Source organism: Dysidea avara, chromosome 10 (assembly GCF_963678975.1).
Source record: "Dysidea avara chromosome 10, odDysAvar1.4, whole genome shotgun sequence".
NCBI lineage: Eukaryota > Metazoa > Porifera > Demospongiae > Dictyoceratida > Dysideidae > Dysidea > Dysidea avara.
Window position 1 is genome coordinate 29,183,363 of NC_089281.1, and position 19,975 is coordinate 29,203,337.

Genomic DNA, 19,975 nt, shown 5'->3' on the forward strand with positions numbered 1-19,975 from the left:
TTGATATAATAGTACCAGCTATATATACATCAAGAATCAGCTATATGGCATCTATCATTATTGGAACTATAATTATGGTCGTTGTTTCATAAATAATTATATATATATATATATGCATACAACTATACTCTGGTTCCAAATTTTAATTTTTCTACTTCATCAGCAATAGTTCTCAATTTAGTTGATTCTACAGGACCAGTTCTCTTTACCATACTATGAAACACTGACTGTTGTTTCTGTAGGAGGTTGAATGGTGTATCAAACTCTATCACTTTACCAGAAGATAAAACCTACAAATCAACAACATCTACACAATTATTCACTATCATCCTAACCCACCAGTACTCTATCAGAGTCCATTATTGTTTCCAGTCGGTGAGCAATAGTAAGGATGGTACAATGGTTGAACTTCTTGCGGATCATCTCCTGAATTATTCCATCCGTTCTGCACTCAATACATGTCACCATCATACAACTCTCACTTCTCATAACATCTCAGTAACTCACATTAGGTCAACATTTGCAGTTGCTTCATCAATCACAAGGATCTTGTTCTGCCTCAATAGTGCTCTTGCTAGACACATCAACTGTCTCTGACCCACACTAAAGTTAGAACCACCTTCGGACACTTGTGATTCTAACCCATTCTCCAAATTACTTATCACTTCCTTCAGTTGTACCTGAATGTAGTGATTAGCTACAATTGTTATATTATCTCATCAAACCTCTTCCAGTGCATCCCATAGTTGGTGATCTTCAAGTTCATTGAATGGGTCCAAGTTATACCTCACAGTTCCACTGAACAGTACTGGGTCCTGTATCATACACACACTAGTCTAAATCTCACTACAATATACACAAAACATCACCTGTGGAATAATTGACATCTTTTTACGAAGATCATGTAGTCCTATGTCTGTTATTTGTATTCCATCAATTTCAAACACTCCTTCTGGTTCTGCTAATCTGAACAATGCTGACAACAATGAAGACTTGCCAGCTCCAGTCCTACCCACAATACCAACCTAATATATAATGTATACACACAACTTGTCACAGTCTAATAGTAATTAGTTATCAACCTTTTCACATGATTCAATTCTAAAAGATATTGACTTCAACACATAGGGATAATCAATGGCATATTTAAATTTAGTGTTGTGAAGATCAATCACTCCTTTGTCAGGCCATTGAAGAGGAGGAGCTTTGTCATGTGGAATAGTTTCCAGTTCTGCTTCACTTTCTAGTTGACCATAAGCCATGACTCTCTCCACTGATACCATCTATACGTAAATTAAATAATGCTGGCAGCGTACTTTAGCTACACAATTACCAAATTTTCCAAATCAGCACTTGTACGAATACAATGTTGAAACATTCCAATCAAGGTTATACAATAAGCCATTGACAGTCCCACTAATGCTGGATCAAGGCCTGAAAATTTACATCCATTAATAAAATGACTTTATATGTACATGTCTCTCACTATCAGCAAGTGGGATGGATCCAAACATTACAATTGTGAGAAAGGTTGATCCAACTAGATCAATTCTCATTCCAAACCATCGGGAAGTGGCAATCTTCAAGTACCATCCTTTGGTGTGTTCATTTTGGTAGAAATGAAATCTATCAAGGAACTCAGATTGCTCATTATAAACTCTAATAGTGGACAATCCTTGAATTGTAGCTGAAATGTGTGAATACAATGGACTACGAGCTGTGTAGATGAAAAGAAATAAGTGTTATTAAACACATTGTACTAGCTGAACATACCAAGCGCTTCAAGTCTTTGTATGTTTCGTGAAGTATGTAAGAAGTAATGACGAAATAGTACAAGGCCCACGACAAGGATACTGGCAGGAATTATCAGCCAATGATTAGCTATACAAGCAATGGTTACAATTGCAGAAATTCGTAGCAGTATCTAAAAGTAAAAGATCAGGTAATTTATTATTAACAGTTTGCTACATATGATCAATAACTAACAGTAAAGAAATGGAGAAAAGTATGGGGCAATAGACTATCCAATAATCCTGTGTCAGCAGAAAATCTATTCAATACACGTCCTGTAGGATATCATGTGCACTATTGTATTGTTTATAGACTACTTACCAACTGGGTTAGTATCAAAAAACAGTACTTGTGCCCGTAGCATTGATTTAAACATTTTGTTGTGCAAGTTACGAGCAGCTGCAAGACATATCAGGAATGCTAGTATGGCTCGTAGCATTACTATAGACACTGCACTCCCAACAATTCCACCATATATTCCAATTCTTTGGTGAGTGGTAAGGTCAAAAGTAGATGTATTAAATGATATGTTTTCAACTTGAGGAGAACAAGAACCATCTTGGCTAGCCCTGAGTGGCAAGAGGGGTATAGGATATTAGACACTCAAGAATGGTGAGATTGTATGCATACCATTTTGATAGCCACCAGTCTGCACTGACAACTCCACCCTACAATGACAACCATGTGACAAACATGTGATTAGCTCCACTTTCATAAGTGCATTATAACTACATACCTCAGCAGTGATAAAGATTACTATAAAAATAATTGTTAGTATTGTATTTCCACCTTCCTGTACATACTGTAAGTAAGTTTTATTAGAAATAGTTCCATGAGATCTTTCCTCCTCTGGTACGACATTCACTTTCTAAATCATGAAATGAGAAAACTAATTAACAGTACAGTACTGTATATGTATCCCATTAATTCAATTCTTGATATTACTATAGCTATTGTGTTATTAAACCTTATCATCAACAAGTAGAGCATTGTTATATTGCATTCAAGGATTGAATCAACAAGCAACTGTTTAGATAATGGAGGTCCATTTGTACTACTACATAGCAGAAATACTTGACTGAGATTCCTGGGTTCCATAAAACATTCTCCTTTATGGAATAACCCAACTGAACCGAGCTGCTGACTAAAGAATTCAGTGAAAACAATGTAGTTATTGTACACCTTGCAGTGGCAGTAACACTCAGTTTACCTTTCCTCGGAACAATATCACTCTGCACAGGTTAAACACCTCTACTGTTAAATCAACACAGCAACTCTAAAAGATTTTAATTCCTTATCCAAAAGCCCAAATAGTAAGATTAACAATGAAACATTGCTAAAGACTAGTGTGGAGTGATTATTTGCCATAGCTAGACCCAAAGTGGAATCCCCTCTATTTACGGGGCCTATTGGAAATTGTGTGAAGATTAAATTATGGTTCAGTGCTCTTAGGTGGGTTAAAGAAACTGGTATGACTTCAATAATGTTTTTTAGAGGCTTTTTAAAGACAAAGTGAAGGTTGGAGATTTTAGTAGTGACTATCTAGCAGCAAAAAGTTGATAAATCAGTATATTTTTTTGCTAAGAAGTTCCAAGCCAAACATGTGATTTATTCTACAAGCTGAAATTTAAAAGCTGCAGCCCCCAGACTCTACACTATTTATTAGCCAATTTATAATACTAATAGTTTTTCAAGATGCTAATATAGAATGTCTAAAATGGTTTGCATGCCCAGTAGTCTGTAAATTATCACAGCTATTTACATGATGTAAAGGTAATTCATATAAAAGTTCTCTGATTTTTCAAAAGACCTCTATACACGCTTGAATGCTGTATTACGGTGACTGCTCTATTAGAGTAGTTCAATATTGATTGATTAGCTTCTGAACACACCTATAACCATCCCTAGTTTAGTTTACAACAATAACAGTTTATTTGTTAGTTAAACAAGTTATTCCTTCCTTATATCATTATTACCTCATTTTCTGTTCTTCTAGCACCATCAATATCACCAAAATTAGACACCATAGAATATAATGATGGTGCAGAATAAAGCGATGCTTGCTCCATATAAGGATCTAAACTGGCATCAGGATGACTCTCAGGGTACTTTGATTTAGCACGTCTTCTTGCTCTATCCACTGGAATCAAATGTACATGACTTGACCTTCTCTCAATTCCATCATCTGTGTCTTCTGTTACATCATCACACTCCTCTACTACAATATCTGTGACTACTAAATCTGTTGATTTTCTATTATCCTCTACATCATCAAATAGTTCAGTAGGGTCAACACCACTTGATGTTAACTCCTCATAATTTCCATATCCTTGTACACACCCCTACTTAACATGCAAATAACAACATTATCATCACTTTGTCTAGCTCAACACACAAACCTCCTTTAGTACTAGAATACGATCTGCATGTTCGGCATATTGTAACTGATGGGTCACTAAGATCACCAACTTATCAGCTAACACTCCACATATACACCTTATAATCATAACACCACTAACATCTACAATCCATTACTACATTAAACATTCTATACCCATCAAACAGGTGTCTGCTCACTGCAGCATCTACTGCACTCAGAGGATCATCCAACAACATGATGTCACTGTCCCTGTACACAGCCCTACACACAACACATTACACCATCACTACTTCTCACATGGTCTACACACACCTGGCAAGGTTCACTCTAGCCTTCTGACCACCACTAAGGTTCACTCCTCGTTCTCCTATCAAAGTCTCATCACCAAATGGCATCTCATCAATGTCCTTTAATGGAATATACCATTTAGCAAAAATTGAGATGCTAACTTCAGCTAGTACAAAATAAAAGCAGATATGATTAACATTACAGAGTTTCTCATGACATAACTAAGCAAATTATTTAATATAGTACATAGTTATAATAGTAGGGACCAAAAGGATTGTTTTACCAGCCAAAAAACAATGACTAGAAACCATCCTCATACTTCATGGCACCTAGTGGATCCTCACTAATCCAAACAAATCTGTTGTCAAGTTGACAAAAGTCTGTTCAGATTAGTGAATTTGCTTGGATTAGTGAACCCATTGATTATATACAGAACCTAGTTCAATTACTCTAATAGGAACATTAGAACAGTCATTTGTACTGTTCGGATTAGCGAGTTCGGATTAGTATTGGTTGGATGCTAGCATGTGATCTGAAACACTTCCAACACAATCTTTTAAAAATTATATTATGAAATTTTCTACTAGGTAGCTAATTTCACTAATTGATGGTTGCATTTAGGCAAGCGTAATGCTACTTAGAAAATGGTATGCATAAAATGACATCTAATCCAATCCCACAATAACTCAACCTACAGTATATGCCCATATAAAATGCTTTTATTTTCTGGTGGCAGGTGACATCTCGTCTACAGCTCACTTTCTTTGTGCATAACATTTCCATCTCCTAGTGGCAGGCGACTTTTCGTCTACAATGGAGCACAGTTCACTGAACTACCCACCTGGAACCGAGACACGTGTATTCCAAATTACATAGTGAAACGTGCACACCTGAAGATCGATGCCATACTGTGCTATGGCCACTTTAGTACATGGAAGGATAAAAGTAAGGCAATAGTGCACGTATTGTATGGCTATCAATACGCTAAAGGTTTCTTCTTAAGTGAATTTGAAGATTTGAAGTGTTCAGTTAAAAATGTAGGGCTGCAGCTGTAGCCACTTTTCTGCTACGCTTGACTGAATGCATCAGGCATACAATAGAATAATCCGTTGAAAAGTTTTTAAAAATTCTGTAGCAAACAATTGACTTCAAACAATTATCATTAAAAGTTGGTCACCGCAATAGATGAAATGCATGAAACCTATCATCCATTCTTTTCGTGTCTATATCTTCCTGTTTTGTAAAAGGAGTCAAAATTACAGACTGCATGTCAATTGTTAAGTCAATTACTACACAGCATATCTGTAACTTTCGACCATACCATTTGTGGATAGAGGAACTGAATTACAAGTGTAAGGAAAATTGTGCTTTTACAAGCTAGCAGAGATCACTATAATATAAACATCATCTGAAGTGCAAATTCAATTCCTACTTTAGCCTCACACATATCTAGCAAAAAAAACACCATAAATGATGGCTTAAATAAATAGGGATTAAATTTCAGAAAATGATCCCCTTGTTTAGGCACTTTTATTGCAATGACTCCTATACCAGCTTGTAAAATTTCTAATAATTCCTTACACTTGCTTGTTAACTTCTTGTAACACAGCTAAATCATAATTAGTATAACAGAAAAGAACGAACATTGAGGTTATAATTGTATGACAAAATGCATTCCTCTATAGACCTGTTATTATTAATAAGCCAAAGTAGCCAGTGTTCTGCCTGTTACAAAACCGTACACACAGTGAATGATATATCAGTTTACCCTTGGAGGCGAGGTGCAGAAATTATGGATGATTTTCAACATGAAGTTATTTGTGCACTACTGCGCATCGATACCTAAGTCAGCAAAAAGGAAAGGGAAACAAAGAAGGAAAAAAGCAATTACATAAGGCACATGTAACGTTGAAGCGACATCTAAAAGTGAAAAATATCAAGTCCATAGATTTAGCGTTTATTGAGTTACAATGGTCTGTAGGGAATCAGTAAGTTAGTTAGTTAGTTAGAACTTTATAGTATTCGGTCAGTTAGTCAGTAGAAAATTCAACTGGATAAATTTTAAACAATACTATAGCAACCAATTGGAAGCTGTACTGAAAGCACTTTTGTGCTAACTAATACTGCTGTGAAGGTATTGGGAGGTCGGTTTAATATTTTACTGGGAGAAGGTACATCCCTACCACTCCCTTATTGGGGCTATCTGCTGATATATGCCATATAGTATATGTGATCATATATATTAGGGAAGTATAAGGGAGACTAACCCTTCTCTATATTTTATTATGGACAAAATGGTCACTTCACATAGATTTTAGCTCAACTCAGAATGTCGCATCTAAACGTGGAACTTGCAAATAGCTGTATGGTCTCTTTTATGTTTCATTTCCAATAAAATTGTAATCACAGAACAAAATAAAGGTTTTATACATACCTTAACCAGACAGCAACACTCCACTACTCTGTCATACCAAGCCTTATCATAATCTTGTCCAAATAAAATATTTTCTTTCATTGTTCCAGAAAATATCCATGGATCCTGACTTGCATACGATACACTACCCTCAGTGTCTACTGACCCATCCAATGTTTCTAGTTCTCTCAGTAGACACTGCAGTATTGATGACTATAGTAGCAGTAAAGTATGATGGAGATCAGTTAGAGTAGTCAACTAGTAGACAACACACCTTTCCTGATCCCACTGGACCAACTACTGCCAGTAACCTGTTTGACTATATCATCATCTTATAATCTCACTTGACTGTCTACCAACTATACACCTCACCTGATTTACACTGAAGTTGATGTCTTTTAAAACAACTTTTTCTTTATCCTACAAACATACACACATGAAGATACTGTATATGTTGTTAAACTCTAACATGTGTCCAGGATGCTGTTAGATTATTGACTATGATCCTGGGAGTTACTCCACTGGACAATGATCCATGTTCACTATCTTTAGTGATTTCTTCATTGGCCAACTTAAGAGGAGGCATCACATTAGGGGAACATGATCTACTAGTTGTCTTGACTGGATCACTATCTGTACCAGTTATTGTATCACCAAGTTCTGGTAGTAATAGTAGTTTCTGTGACATAAAATAGCAACACATACACTGTACTAACAATAGGCACTATACACAGCACATAGCTAATACATAACTAAAGTTCTGTTCTATTACATCATGCTCCTCTACAAATAAAGTGACCATTCATTGTATCCATATACATACCTCAATTCTTTTCAGGGCCACCCACATGTCGGACATGGCCAGTAAGCCCAATACCAAAAATTGAATGCAGTAAAGTCTTGTGAAGGAAAATAAAGTGATTGCTGTGAATACTTTTCTTGGTGTGAGAGAATTCCCTGTTCCAGCATATGTAGAGAATGTAACAAAGTTCAGCACATTTAGCGCTGTGTAGAAAAGCACTAAATTGACTCCTCTAATCATACTAGCTTGAGTGATGATGCCACTCTCCTTCCTACCACACAACAAATGATAACGATGATAATGAATGTGTTACTGACTTTCTGATCGTCTTCACGTATTCATGGAATGCCCACTCCCAGGCATACATCTTGATCAGTCTCATACCACTGATGATCTCATTCATCACTCTCACTCTCTTGTCTGTCACTTTAGCTGCCTTAAGTCTACACAAAATGTATAGCCAACAAATATAAGTATGTATATATAGTATGTTTATGACTTAATGCTAGTGTTGTATTGTGTTGATATGTGGACATGCTGTATCACATAACCTAGTGTGATTGTATATACCAGATATTGTATACATGAACGTTATAGTTGCTTTAATCATCTACTGGATCCATAGGCAGCAGAAAGGGGGCTTATCCCCCTCGGAATGATATCACACCAAAATTATCCTTCCTGGAGACCGTGATAAAGATTGAGATACTCTAATAGAGCAGTCACAGTATTAGAGCAGTGTTTAGTGAGCTATGTAAGGATTTTGATGTAGTTTATCAGCTATAATGTGTAGCTGGTGAGGTGGGCAGCTATTGTCAGCTGGCTGTGACCCTTTTTTTTTGGGTCTCACTTTACCAAACCAGAGACAATGTAGTACCTCAGTTCATTTACCCACCCCTAGTCAGCCCCCCCTCATATCAACTACTTCCTCCGCCACTGACTGGATCAACAACGTCATTCTTGTTTGTTCAGAACAGTGGTGGCAAGGATGACTGATGTTCATGGTGCTGTTACTCTTATACTGATGAAGGACAGAAAAACATTCCCTATTTTACTTTGTCATGAACAATATCAGGTATGGACTGATGATCCTGTGTAGCATCAGCATTTTTCCTGCTGAGAAAGCATAGTGCATTCATATACATGCAGTATGTTATGCTCACAATGCTGTTCAAACAATGAAAGAACCCTGAAGACCTGTCACCCTGGAAACCCAAGTATCTATCATTGTTCAATGCTTTCAGTTCAACTTTCAACAGTGTGTACAAAATGAAAGTTATGAAACAGTTGCAAAGTATATGGTGGCACTCCAGTAACCAGAACATTGTAATTATGGACATTTTCTCAACATAACATTGTAGGATTGGTTAGTTTGCAGGATAGCAAACCACACAATTCAGAAGCATTTACTCCTGAATCTGATTTGTTACTGGACAAAACTGTTTCTGTAGCCATCACTAGCCATCAATGCACAAATTGCACAATTGTTGGCTCAGAATATCACAAACAGTATCAAAATATACTAGCACAACACAGAGATATAGTTACCTCCATTTTGAATACAGTCGAGCTCCAACGTACTGCAATGGTGCTTGAAATACAACAACCAAGATACCAGCTAGACAACTTGGTCCTAACTCTCTCCATAAAAGATACGTAAATATTGGAATAACAAGTGGCACAATCCATAACTCATGAGTAAATTCAAATGCCTACATTAATAAATGGTACAAAACTACATACATTATTAAGTGTGTAGATACCAGATCAAATCTCTGAACATCATTGGATGCAAGGTTTACAATGTGTCCAATAGATAGTTGTCCTATGACAGAATGAGACAGTTGTAGCACCTAAAAGACATACACATTGCATCCACCAAATGTAACACACAATATTAGTGGACTTAAACACCTTTTTATAAATAGCTCCAGTCATTATAATTCTACTCATCATTCCGATCTTATGTGAGGAGTAAAATATCCATGTGTGGTTTACTGCTGTATAGAATGTAGCAATCAACACTCCTACTGCATACAAGTAAGCATTTCTGGTTGCTGTTTCTATTTCTTCTTCTTTAGACAAAACCAGTTCAGAATTGTTTTCAGCTCTTAATGCAGACAGCTCTTCTTCTAAACTATTCTTTTCACAGAAGTACTGTGAAAGATGTCCTACCAGTAGTGCTTGAGCTATTATTGGAATAAACTATAGAACAAATAAGAATTTTTTTGCTATAACTGGTAGTGGTTTTTGCAAGCTTGCTTTTTGCATACACATCATAACTATAGCAGACTGTACACAACAAGGAAGACAATACACTGGTAGCATAGACAGGAAGAGCTCCACATGGAAAAGGTTTTGCAAATAATACTCTATTATGTATGCTGGTATAAAAGTTATGTGATTATATACTGATGTCTCATTTATAACACTAACTGGCTATCCATTGCAATGGCCACTGTATTCCCAAAATTTGCAAAACTTTACCATGCATAACTTTTCCCATCTACAGTATAGTACTGTTAGAATAAATTGCCTTTATACTAATTTTAACTTTTAAACTAAACATGGCTGATGGCCACGGTGCAACCCACCCAACCACTTCCCTCCCACCAAAACAGCAAACGTAGCATTTCCACTGGTCATGATGTAAAGTGTATTTCCACCACTCAGAAGTTAACCCTAAATCAGTGATGTACATGTATTAAAAACTATTGATGTGCAATCTATATTCCATGAAAGATTCCTGAATTGAGAAGGCTTAGAAGCAACCAATAAAGACACCTGATCCTATTTGGGTAATGATTTTTTTTACAACAGATAAAATAATTGAGATACTCTAATAAAGCAGTTATGTGAATGTCATCTGTATAGGGGCCACTAATCAATTAAACTAAACAACTAAAATGTCTAATTCCCATATACAATTAAATTATGAGAATAGTTAGTTTACAGACACAAAAATGTAGTAAACTTAAAAGTTACAGTTTTACATATGGTCTACCTACCATAGGCGGCGGAAAGGGGGGGGGGGGTTTAGCCCCCCCTCAGAAAGATATCACGCGAAATTATCCTTCTTGGAGTGGGGCTGAAAACGGTGATCAAGATCGAGATACTCTAATAGAGCAGTCACTCTAATAAAGCAGTCACACTATTAGAGCAGTGTGTAGCGAGCTATGTAAGGATTTTAAGTAGTTTATCAGTATAATTCGTAGCTGGTGAGGTGGGCAGCTATTGTCAGCTGGTTGTGACCTTTTTTTTTTTTTTTTGTCTTACCTTACCAAACCAGAGACAATGTAGATCATTTCCATAAGTCTGGGTCAGCCCAGCCCCCCTTCATATCAACTACTTCCTCCACCCCTGCTACCTACATATGGTCTGCCTACATTTTATCCAAAAACCATCAGGTCTGATGATTGTTAATTGGAGTTTAGTAACTTTCTCAAACATAATGATTTAAGGATAGAGGTTGTTGATAGTGAAATCATCACCTTTTTGTGTAGCTTAAAAATATCGCTCAATCTTGGCAGGACAGGACAAACATTTATTTCAGAGTACAAATCCAGAATATGAGGCAACAACAGTACACAAATCTTAGTACCATTTTACTATCAACAACTCCTATTGTTTAGACAATAGGAACATATGCATTACATGTTAGTGTTATACAATTATGTACATACACACACCTCTACAGTATAAAGTAATGCATGGAAGAAAATTCGCCACTTAATACATCTGAAAAGAGCAACCCATAATCGAGGCTTTAGTCCTTGTTGTCCACGTTTTGATTCAGCCAGCCAACACCTATGTAGTAATTAAAACAACAGTATTATAGGGAGTGTATCAAGTATTGAAGAGACCAATGTATATAAATGGAATCAAATGCTTGTAAGATGAAAATTTGTGCTACAAATAACCCTAAGATTTGCTTTACACATGTGGCATTGTAAACACACACTGCTTTATAAATCTTGGAAACACAATAATCTCTTAACACACATGCAAGTATTATGTACTTATCAAAATGTTCCAACAGATGCTGTGATCTGGCCTCCGTGGGTGTGGCATACAGGTCTTCCTGCTTCAGCTCACGTGTGTACCCAATCCAGAAAAGAGGATCTAACCAACTAGCAAAGATGAAGGCACTTATTAATTCCATTTGTAACAATTAATGTTTTATAGTCCAGTCATTTTATGATTTAATCTTTAACTAATTGCAACACAAGCTTTCTTAACAGTTCCTAGCACAGAAAATTGTACTCTATAACATATCAAAAGTCCTAAGGAATCCCATGACGGGAAAGTGACCTTTTAGTGACCTTTTACAGCCAATTTTTGGCAAAAATTGAGAATTTTGCCTCTATTTCATCCAAATATCAACCAAATTGGTCAAATGTGGTATCAAATGAATGGTCTCACTGAAAGGAACAATGTGATACTTATTTGAAGTCAATAGCTCATTTTGTTCAGAAGTTAGAGCCATTTAACTGATCAAAAAATTGGCCGCCCACGTACTTAATTAATTTTGTCTGGCTACTGTGTTTTGATGTAGCATTGGAAATGCATGATTTGATTATGGTAATAAACATGATTGATAGCAAGGGGTAACTAAGAAGCCTTTAGCGTTGGTCTGTTGTCATGGAAACCAAATTTGTGTTTGAATTGATGCTAACATGATTGTGACATATAAACTGGTAATTTTTCAGCAAATAATAATATTATAGCAATTTCTTAGATTGTACGTAATAAGCTCTGATATAAATGTAAACTTATGACTTATATAAAACAGCATAAATTCCTAAGAAATTCTGTAAGGATAATCCAAAGTCTACATCAATTATCATCATCTTCAAGAATCACACCATCAACATTGGTACAAGCTGTTCCTTTGCAATTGCCAAATGCAGGAGAACATTTTACATTATATTTCTTGCATGTGCACCTCATAGTGCTACAATCTGTGTGGCAATTACATCTTATTATCTTAAGTAGGTCATCTGGAGCTGGTGGTAAATCAGTGAACAATGGCATTAGAGTCCCATCACACTCTTTCCACCCCCATTCAAGTGGCTGAAATTCTCTGCCACAGCCTTTCCACTCCTGTATTTGTAAATACACACGTAGGCTATGGTATTTGGCAGCTGCGGAAGTAGGAGGTAGAGTTTGTGGATGAATAAATGTATTATTCGTAGCCACTTTCTCACAGAAACACTTATAGCGTAAACAGTCCAATGTTTCTCCTGGTTTTCCGTTGTACATTGCCACTAAAGCTTGCTCTCCTGCTGCAATTATTTCTTTCGGTGTAGCAGATGATGTGCAAAATACTTCTGCTTGCTCTTGAAAGTTTCGAATTGACTGGAACTTCTTAAGGGAAGCACCTTTTCCAATACCATACAGTTGTGAAGTAGTATCACATCCAAGTATAGCATGAAGGAAAAGAAGATTTTTACATACTTCAGGACCAAGTTTCTTCTTGGCAGCACTAATGTTCCATACTCGAAGTTTCTTGGTGGTGGTTCTTTTTGGCTCAGGTTTGAAAAATATGGTATGAGAATTTAAGCAGGCATGATAGCATAACAATACCAGAAGATCGGTGTCATCACCAACCAGAACAGTGTCTGTTACTGTGGCTGATTCTACAGCTTTCTGTACTATCATTACATCAGCATCTCCTGGACTATGATACACTTTGCAATTTCTTCTTTCTAAGTACTTCCCAAGCATAATAATGAACTTCTGCTTGTTTGTACAGTTTGCTAAAAAGGTTTCTTTTCTCATGTTGAGTTTAGTACTATCTGTAAATGAAACAGGTACTCCTGATCGTCCTTTAGCTCTCCTTTTGTGTGCCATATCTTTTGTTGATGACTTCTGATATCCATCAAAAACAACTATAGCTTCTCCATATTTCTTTGCTACATAATCTGTGTATATTGTACAAATATCCCCATAAGCTGATCCTTGTGTCCATGGAACACGTTGTAGGAGGGCTCCTCCATCCAGCACAAATTGGACCTCTCCAGGTATTTCCTGACTATCTAGTGACACAACACTCCAAATAGCGTTACTTAGTGCAGCTTTCTGTGGCTGTCTAAGCATTAGTGAAGAATCAAACAATGCTGGTGGATAGCTGCAAAGCTCATACTTGAACACATCTTCAATTCTATTAGTTGCATTTGCTGCTACAGTTAACCGTTGGAAGAGAAGTTGGGGATCAATCTGAACTGTAACACCTTCAATTTTCAGTGCAGACGTGTAACCTAGTGTAACAACTTGATGGCTTTTCTTGAAAGTGTACTCAGCAACTGTTGTTCCTTTCATTCTATCCAAAATAGCACTACCAACTTCTCTTGCATTGTCAACATTAATAATGCTCTGTGCATGCACTCCAGAGTAGATGCTGCATAGGCTGGTGTCAAAAGTAGAAAACGGATCTCGTTCTTGAAGGCAACTAAGAATTATTTGGGTGTCCTTCCAATCACGAGTTAGCCTAGCCTGTGTCATCTCCTTGTTCTGATCTCCAGAATCATAAGACACCCCAGTGAGTTCTTGCATAGCTCTATTTACTTCAGCACATGCTGGCATTGATAGTAACCAAACTAATCGTTGCTGTTCGTTCATACCTCGTCCTCTTGTGAGACCACCATTTGTCTTCATGCTCCTCATCAGCACCTGTTCAATGACAAGATCTGAAGAGAGACCAGCCCAGTAACGATCACTACGTCTGATCACATGTAAGCCATTCTGAAAGTGTTGGTATACATCAGGGTGATCATCTTGGAGATGAGACATTTGCTGTAAGTATATATGTAAAGACTTGGTGTAATTGTTGTGCCCTGCGGCTGCCATGTAAGGAAGCATTTCTGCAACAGCTTGAAGATGCAAATCCCAGTTACCAATACGCTCTGCTCTAATATGTTTGCGAAGAACATCAATCATGTCCATGTACTGAAGCCATAATTAGACACTAATAATTAATATATGCTGAAACCTTTAAAGCTGAGCATTTTGCTGACAGCTGAATGTGATTTGTTGACATAAATGTGCTATATAAATTTTATTTGAACTTCCCATATACTAGCCACCTTTGCATAGCAAATTCAAAATTGTACAGTTTGCAATATAATTGGTGGATCTGTGTGTTAGGCCTATATACAGTGTGTAACTGCTTCAAGCTAACAATAGTACAGACTGGTTTCCATGGTAACAGTCAAGTCCTGAAGTGCCACAAATCTCCTTTGTCATTTTTTGTCTTTTACCACAGCTTAAAGTGTGCTTCCAGTCAAGAAAAGAACACTACTATAGTGAAAACCTTAAATTTAATTAAGTACGTGGGCGGCCAATTTTTTGATCAGTTAAATGGCTCTAACTTCTGAACGAAATGAGCTATTGACTTCAAATAAGTATCACATTGTTCCTTTCAGTGAGACCATTCATTTGATACCACATTTGACCAATTTGGTTGATATTTGGATGAAATATAGGCAAAATTCTCAATTTTTGCCAAAAATTGGCTGTAAAAGGTCACTAAAAGGTCACTTTCCCGTCATGGGATTCCTTAGGACTTTTGATATGTTATAGAGTACAATTTTCTGTGCTAGGAACTGTTAAGAAAGCTTGTGTTGCAATTAGTTAAAGGTTGACTCCTTATTTTCCATAAAATGACTGGACTATTAATTCACAAGTTGACATAATAAGGAAAATTAGTTTCTGGCAGGTCATGACATGTGATAACAAGAGCTTATAAGTACTGAAGGCACCTTGCAGTGCTTATGAGCTAGCAATAAGATATTTTGTATTTATGAAAATAGTCAAACCATGACAATCATTTCAATACCATTTATCCAACAAATATTTATTGATAAACACTTAAAACAATCATCATTACTAAAGCAACTGCTCATCCTCAAAATTTCATAAAATTCACATTTTAAGTAATTAAGTCATAGGCATTTATATGATAAAACACGGTTGTCCATTGTGTAGCTACTGAAAAGGTACACAAGAGGAGTACTTAACGGTTGTGATGTGCTAACTAATATCTGGTGAACAAATCAGCTTTCCGTGCTCTGATTCCAGTGTTCAATATAGTATGATGCTAGTGTACCAAAACCACTTCTGTATATGTAACGGCATAAACTGGGCTACATCATATAACATTATGAGCCTTTATTGATAGAACATTGTCTATATAGGCATGATTAAGGCATGAAGTGTACTTCATATTGATAACCAACTGTACCTAATGAAGTACAATACAGTTTTGACAGTCAGTAATTATGACTGTTACAAGTTGGATGGGTGGAACCAACATAATACCAAACATCAGCAGCTAGGGACTATACACTAATCAAAGACCTATAATACATTACAAGGAGGCTGGAACACCTGGTTGGGTCATCTGGGTCACGTTTTGTCAGGACCAACACAGATTGTGAATTGCATCATGTGTGTTGGACTGTTGGCTATAATGCCTTGCTTGACAATGATGAGTGGAAATACTCTAAATCAAGCAGTTATGCAGTAAAGATGCCATGACTCAGAATTTTTTATATCAAGATATAAATCACGATAATCACAATGCATTTCATCTTAACTTTATTGATGATTTTTAATAGCTACAAACAAAGGTTGGATTTGATATTAATGAATAAGTAAACACCAATAAACAAGGAACTTGAAATACAAGGGTTTTTACACCATGCAAAATAGTAGTATTTTAGTACAGTTTTTGATTACATGAGCAGATTATAATCCTTAATTAAATTCCATAGCTATATCACGATATAAGCATTGTACTATTGTAGCGTATACACTGTAAACAATTAGTAGTGAATTTCACTAATAATTTCTGCCAGAATACTCACTGTTTTTAGTAGTGACTTTCACTACTCTTTTGTAGTGACCCTCGCCACATAGTAGTGAATGTCACTACATAAATATAGTGAGTATTGTGGAGACATTAGTAGTGACCTTTACTAGCTGGCTTTTACTGTGTATCACCACAATTTATATCACATATTGTTTGTGGCATTGCTATCATGTAGCTTGATTTGAAACCACTCCCATACTCTATTTCCTTTCTAGTTCATCTTTAGAGTATACCCACTAGCAATGATAGATTTAATCATTCAATGCTGGAAAACACACATCATAGCAGATAACCATTTTCGTATCATTTATATATACAATTCTTACTACTTTTCAATAATAACAGATCGGAGCATTAACATAATTATAGCAAGAAAAATGCTACAAGTTGCTCAGTTACAGTCACGTTCAGTTACAGCCACGTTCAGTTACATGCACGCTTACTTACTTACTCACTTTTGCAAATGAGGGTACCAATGAATAAAGCTTTCCGTGTTACTATTTTGTTAAATTGTATGCATAGCCTGAAACTACACATTTAACTTTTAGTTCTTGCAATTATAAAAATTGATAGTGCGATTAGTGCCCTATGAAAGTTTTACTGTACACATTAGCTTTACAGGCCAGTGGGTCATCTGGGTCAGTGATGATAAGATAACCCAGTTTCAGTCCCGGGCTGGAACACTAGCACTGGAACTAGTACTGTTAACACGTGCAAGTGTGACCAGCGTTATTTCAGCAAGTTTTATGTACTAGGCTTTCCACTAGAAAGCATTAATTGCCACAAGTGAAAATAAAGCTCTCAGCACTTGGCCTCGATGTTAACATAGCATTTATTTTTGTAGACTAATGTCAGCTACATCTCAACCTTGTCCTTTACTTCCTGTATAGTACGTAAGTGTTTTAACACATACACATATTGTAGTATGCATTGCATTACATTTAACACCTTATAGAAGTATCACACTATAATTAGGCATTCCAGACCGATTTTTAAATTTTGGAAAAACGGGCTTTTTATATGCTCAATAGATAGAGTATTGATTGTCGATCTCAGAAATATATAGTTTGTTGGGTTGGAATTAGCTACTTTGGCATGCACAGTGCTTAAAAACTGAAAAAAGGTACATTTTTTCTCCAGGGCTCCCCATACATTTTACAAGGAAAAATGGCACAATTGAATCAGGAAGCCATCTAGCAATCTGGACTATCTTGAAACTGCAGTTGCTCCTAGCTGCAAATTTGTACATGTAATGAGAGTAACTTCAGGTCTTATTGGATCTCAGCAATCTTTGTATGCTTTGTGGTGAGCAAATATGTTTCACCTACTGCACACTTCTCAATACAGTGGTGTATACCCATAGGCAAGTGGCTATCTCAAGTTGGTAAAAACATTAAGTTAGCAACTTATAAAGTAAACAACTAAAGTGGAGGTGCCACAATGATGCAACAATACCTAAGGTGGAGTTGTGGTTTCAATTATGGCATTGTTATGCCGATTCTGAAGTGGTTTATACTTTTGAGCTGATGACACAGCCATCAGAAAATTGCTCTGGAGCTGAAAATCGCTAACCCGAGTGAAGTAACTACGCACTTTAAAGTAAGCACCAGTGACTACCTTCCACCCGACAGTACGTTTCTTAAAGTTTTAAAGTATTCTACATACATTACAAGGTTTGAAAAGATTACAAAACAACACAGAACTTACTTATATGTAACGCGCACGATAAAACTAAGATTTTCATGATGATCAGCGTGTGGACAAACCCCACAGCGATTTTCATCCTCATTGGAGCTCGGACGACGGAACAATCCCAAGTTAAACACGAGTTGTCATTTTGTGCCAGGGTTCTATTGGGGAATATACGGAGAATTTTTTTATTAAAAAATTTCGGATACTGGAATGCCTACTATAATACAAAACAATCACTATTCGGTGGACTGGATTACTGGACTGGAACACTACTGGATGGGCATACTTTAATGCTATGGTTGGGTCTCTGGCTAAAGCCTTCAGGAAGCCTACAACTGCTATGATAGTGATCTATTATGTTCTACAGCGCTTGCACTTTCCTTACCCTTATAAATATTTATTATGTCACAAATAAATTACATTATCACTTAGCAACAAACATCATCACCAATCAACATGACTTAACACTTAATCCAAATACTGTTTGCGCATCAACCAAGGGCACCAACAGCATAATAACCTCACATTGTTTTCCTTTCTATGTCAAGGTAACACCCGTTAGCTAGTTTTCGCTTTTATTTGCACTCAGATTGGTTGCATATGCCCCCCGCTCGACCATAGATAGTATATACTAAGTACGTAGTATATAATATCTATGGCTCGACTTACCAAAAGAACAGTCTCGATATCCAAGCTGCCTTCGGTCGAGGGTTCTTCGCAAAAACTTCAAACTTGTGTTTTGTACCTCGTTCATCATTGTCAACATCACTCCCCCCATCATTTAGAGCAACCATGACTGATACGCAGTCCGGGGTGGTGCAGTTGGGAAAAAGATAAGGTCACGCGCATATAATTAGTGATGACGAAATAATTATTTTTATATGCGTCTAGAGGTAAGCCTGCACCAGAGATAATATATTCCGTAAAGACATGGCCGAGGTAACATGACAGATACCGAATTATCGACAAAAGGGTGCGTTGACACTGCATGCAAGTCGGGCGCGCGAGACTAGCAAACACCTGCATTACGTCACTAGTTTCGCGTGGCCAGACCGCTTTTTTCCGTGTATTGGCTGGGGAAAAAAAAAGGGTCTGGTGCAACTCCAATAGCTGTTTACTTCTGAGCCGTACCCAGACGCTGGGGACGCTAATTGAATAACATTGGCCCCTTTTTTCCCCACCCGATACACAAAAAAACGCGGTCTGGCCACGTGAGACTATTACGTCACAATGATGTGGCCTTACAATCTAGTGACACTGATGAGTTGCTGGTAGTTATATGAATTGACTGTAGTGTTTTTATGTGTTAAATGACATCATAATTTGACAATTATAATTGCAACGGGTCATGAGTTTAATCTTAGGGTTACCAAGTTACTAAAACTGTAAGACTGGCAAAACTAAATAATTATATCAACAGATTGACTACATCCCATTCCCAATGACGTTGATGTCCGGCCAGGAGTTAAATATCCTGTAGATGGCAACACAAGTTGCCTACTGAAGTATGCAACGTCACTATTGTACTCCTCGGTATAGATGGCATACATTTATATATATATGGTTATAGTTTCCACAGACTCCATATACATCATGTTATTAGAACTCTCTGTGGTTACTAATACTCAGCATCACTTTTTGGCTGCCAGAAACCATAAAGAAGATCACTATGATAAGTATGATTCATTACTGCTGGACCTTCAACATGCTGGATTTTTGGTTGATCTTGTGACAATT

At 36.8% G+C, this 19,975-nt stretch overlaps 2 protein-coding genes across 2 annotated transcripts; both read right to left on the minus strand.

The window, feature by feature from the left end:
- Nucleotides 1-72: 72 nt before the first annotated feature.
- LOC136236266 (ATP-binding cassette sub-family C member 4-like) lies at nucleotides 73-19,089 on the minus strand. Its single transcript, XM_066026397.1, has 29 exons — nucleotides 18,908-19,089; nucleotides 11,694-11,804; nucleotides 11,364-11,481; nucleotides 9,589-9,879; nucleotides 9,438-9,527; nucleotides 9,223-9,386; nucleotides 7,992-8,117; nucleotides 7,696-7,945; nucleotides 7,342-7,551; nucleotides 7,245-7,292; nucleotides 7,147-7,191; nucleotides 6,894-7,085; nucleotides 4,484-4,578; nucleotides 4,346-4,432; nucleotides 4,191-4,287; nucleotides 3,768-4,133; nucleotides 2,528-2,659; nucleotides 2,422-2,459; nucleotides 2,113-2,360; nucleotides 1,987-2,066; nucleotides 1,774-1,924; nucleotides 1,487-1,717; nucleotides 1,334-1,434; nucleotides 1,083-1,283; nucleotides 870-1,025; nucleotides 726-815; nucleotides 508-680; nucleotides 340-445; nucleotides 73-290 (listed from the first exon to the last, which is right to left on the minus strand). Exons 1-29 carry the CDS (start codon nucleotides 19,030-19,032, stop codon nucleotides 123-125), a joined length of 4,290 nt encoding a protein of 1,429 aa, XP_065882469.1. The 5' UTR covers nucleotides 19,033-19,089; the 3' UTR covers nucleotides 73-122.
- On the minus strand, nucleotides 12,192-14,992 carry LOC136236967 (uncharacterized). The gene has a single exon (XM_066027198.1). The coding sequence runs from the start codon at nucleotides 14,617-14,619 to the stop codon at nucleotides 12,511-12,513; it is 2,109 nt and encodes a 702-aa protein (XP_065883270.1). The 5' UTR covers nucleotides 14,620-14,992; the 3' UTR covers nucleotides 12,192-12,510.
- Nucleotides 19,090-19,975: the final 886 nt, after the last annotated feature.

Coding starts and splice junctions, on each gene's coding strand:
- LOC136236967 (XM_066027198.1), bottom strand. CDS start 14,619: ATGGACATGATTGATGTTCTTCGCAAACATATTAGAGCAGAGCGTATT.
- LOC136236266 (XM_066026397.1), bottom strand. CDS start 19,032: ATGGTTGCTCTAAATGATGGGGGGAGTGATGTTGACAATGATGAACGA. Junction 1,925..1,986: donor CTTTTCTCCATTTCTTTACT/GTTAGTTATTGA, acceptor TTTTACTTTTAG/ATACTGCTACGAATTTCTGC. Junction 681..725: donor TATGGGATGCACTGGAAGAG/GTTTGATGAGAT, acceptor CACTACATTCAG/GTACAACTGAAGGAAGTGAT.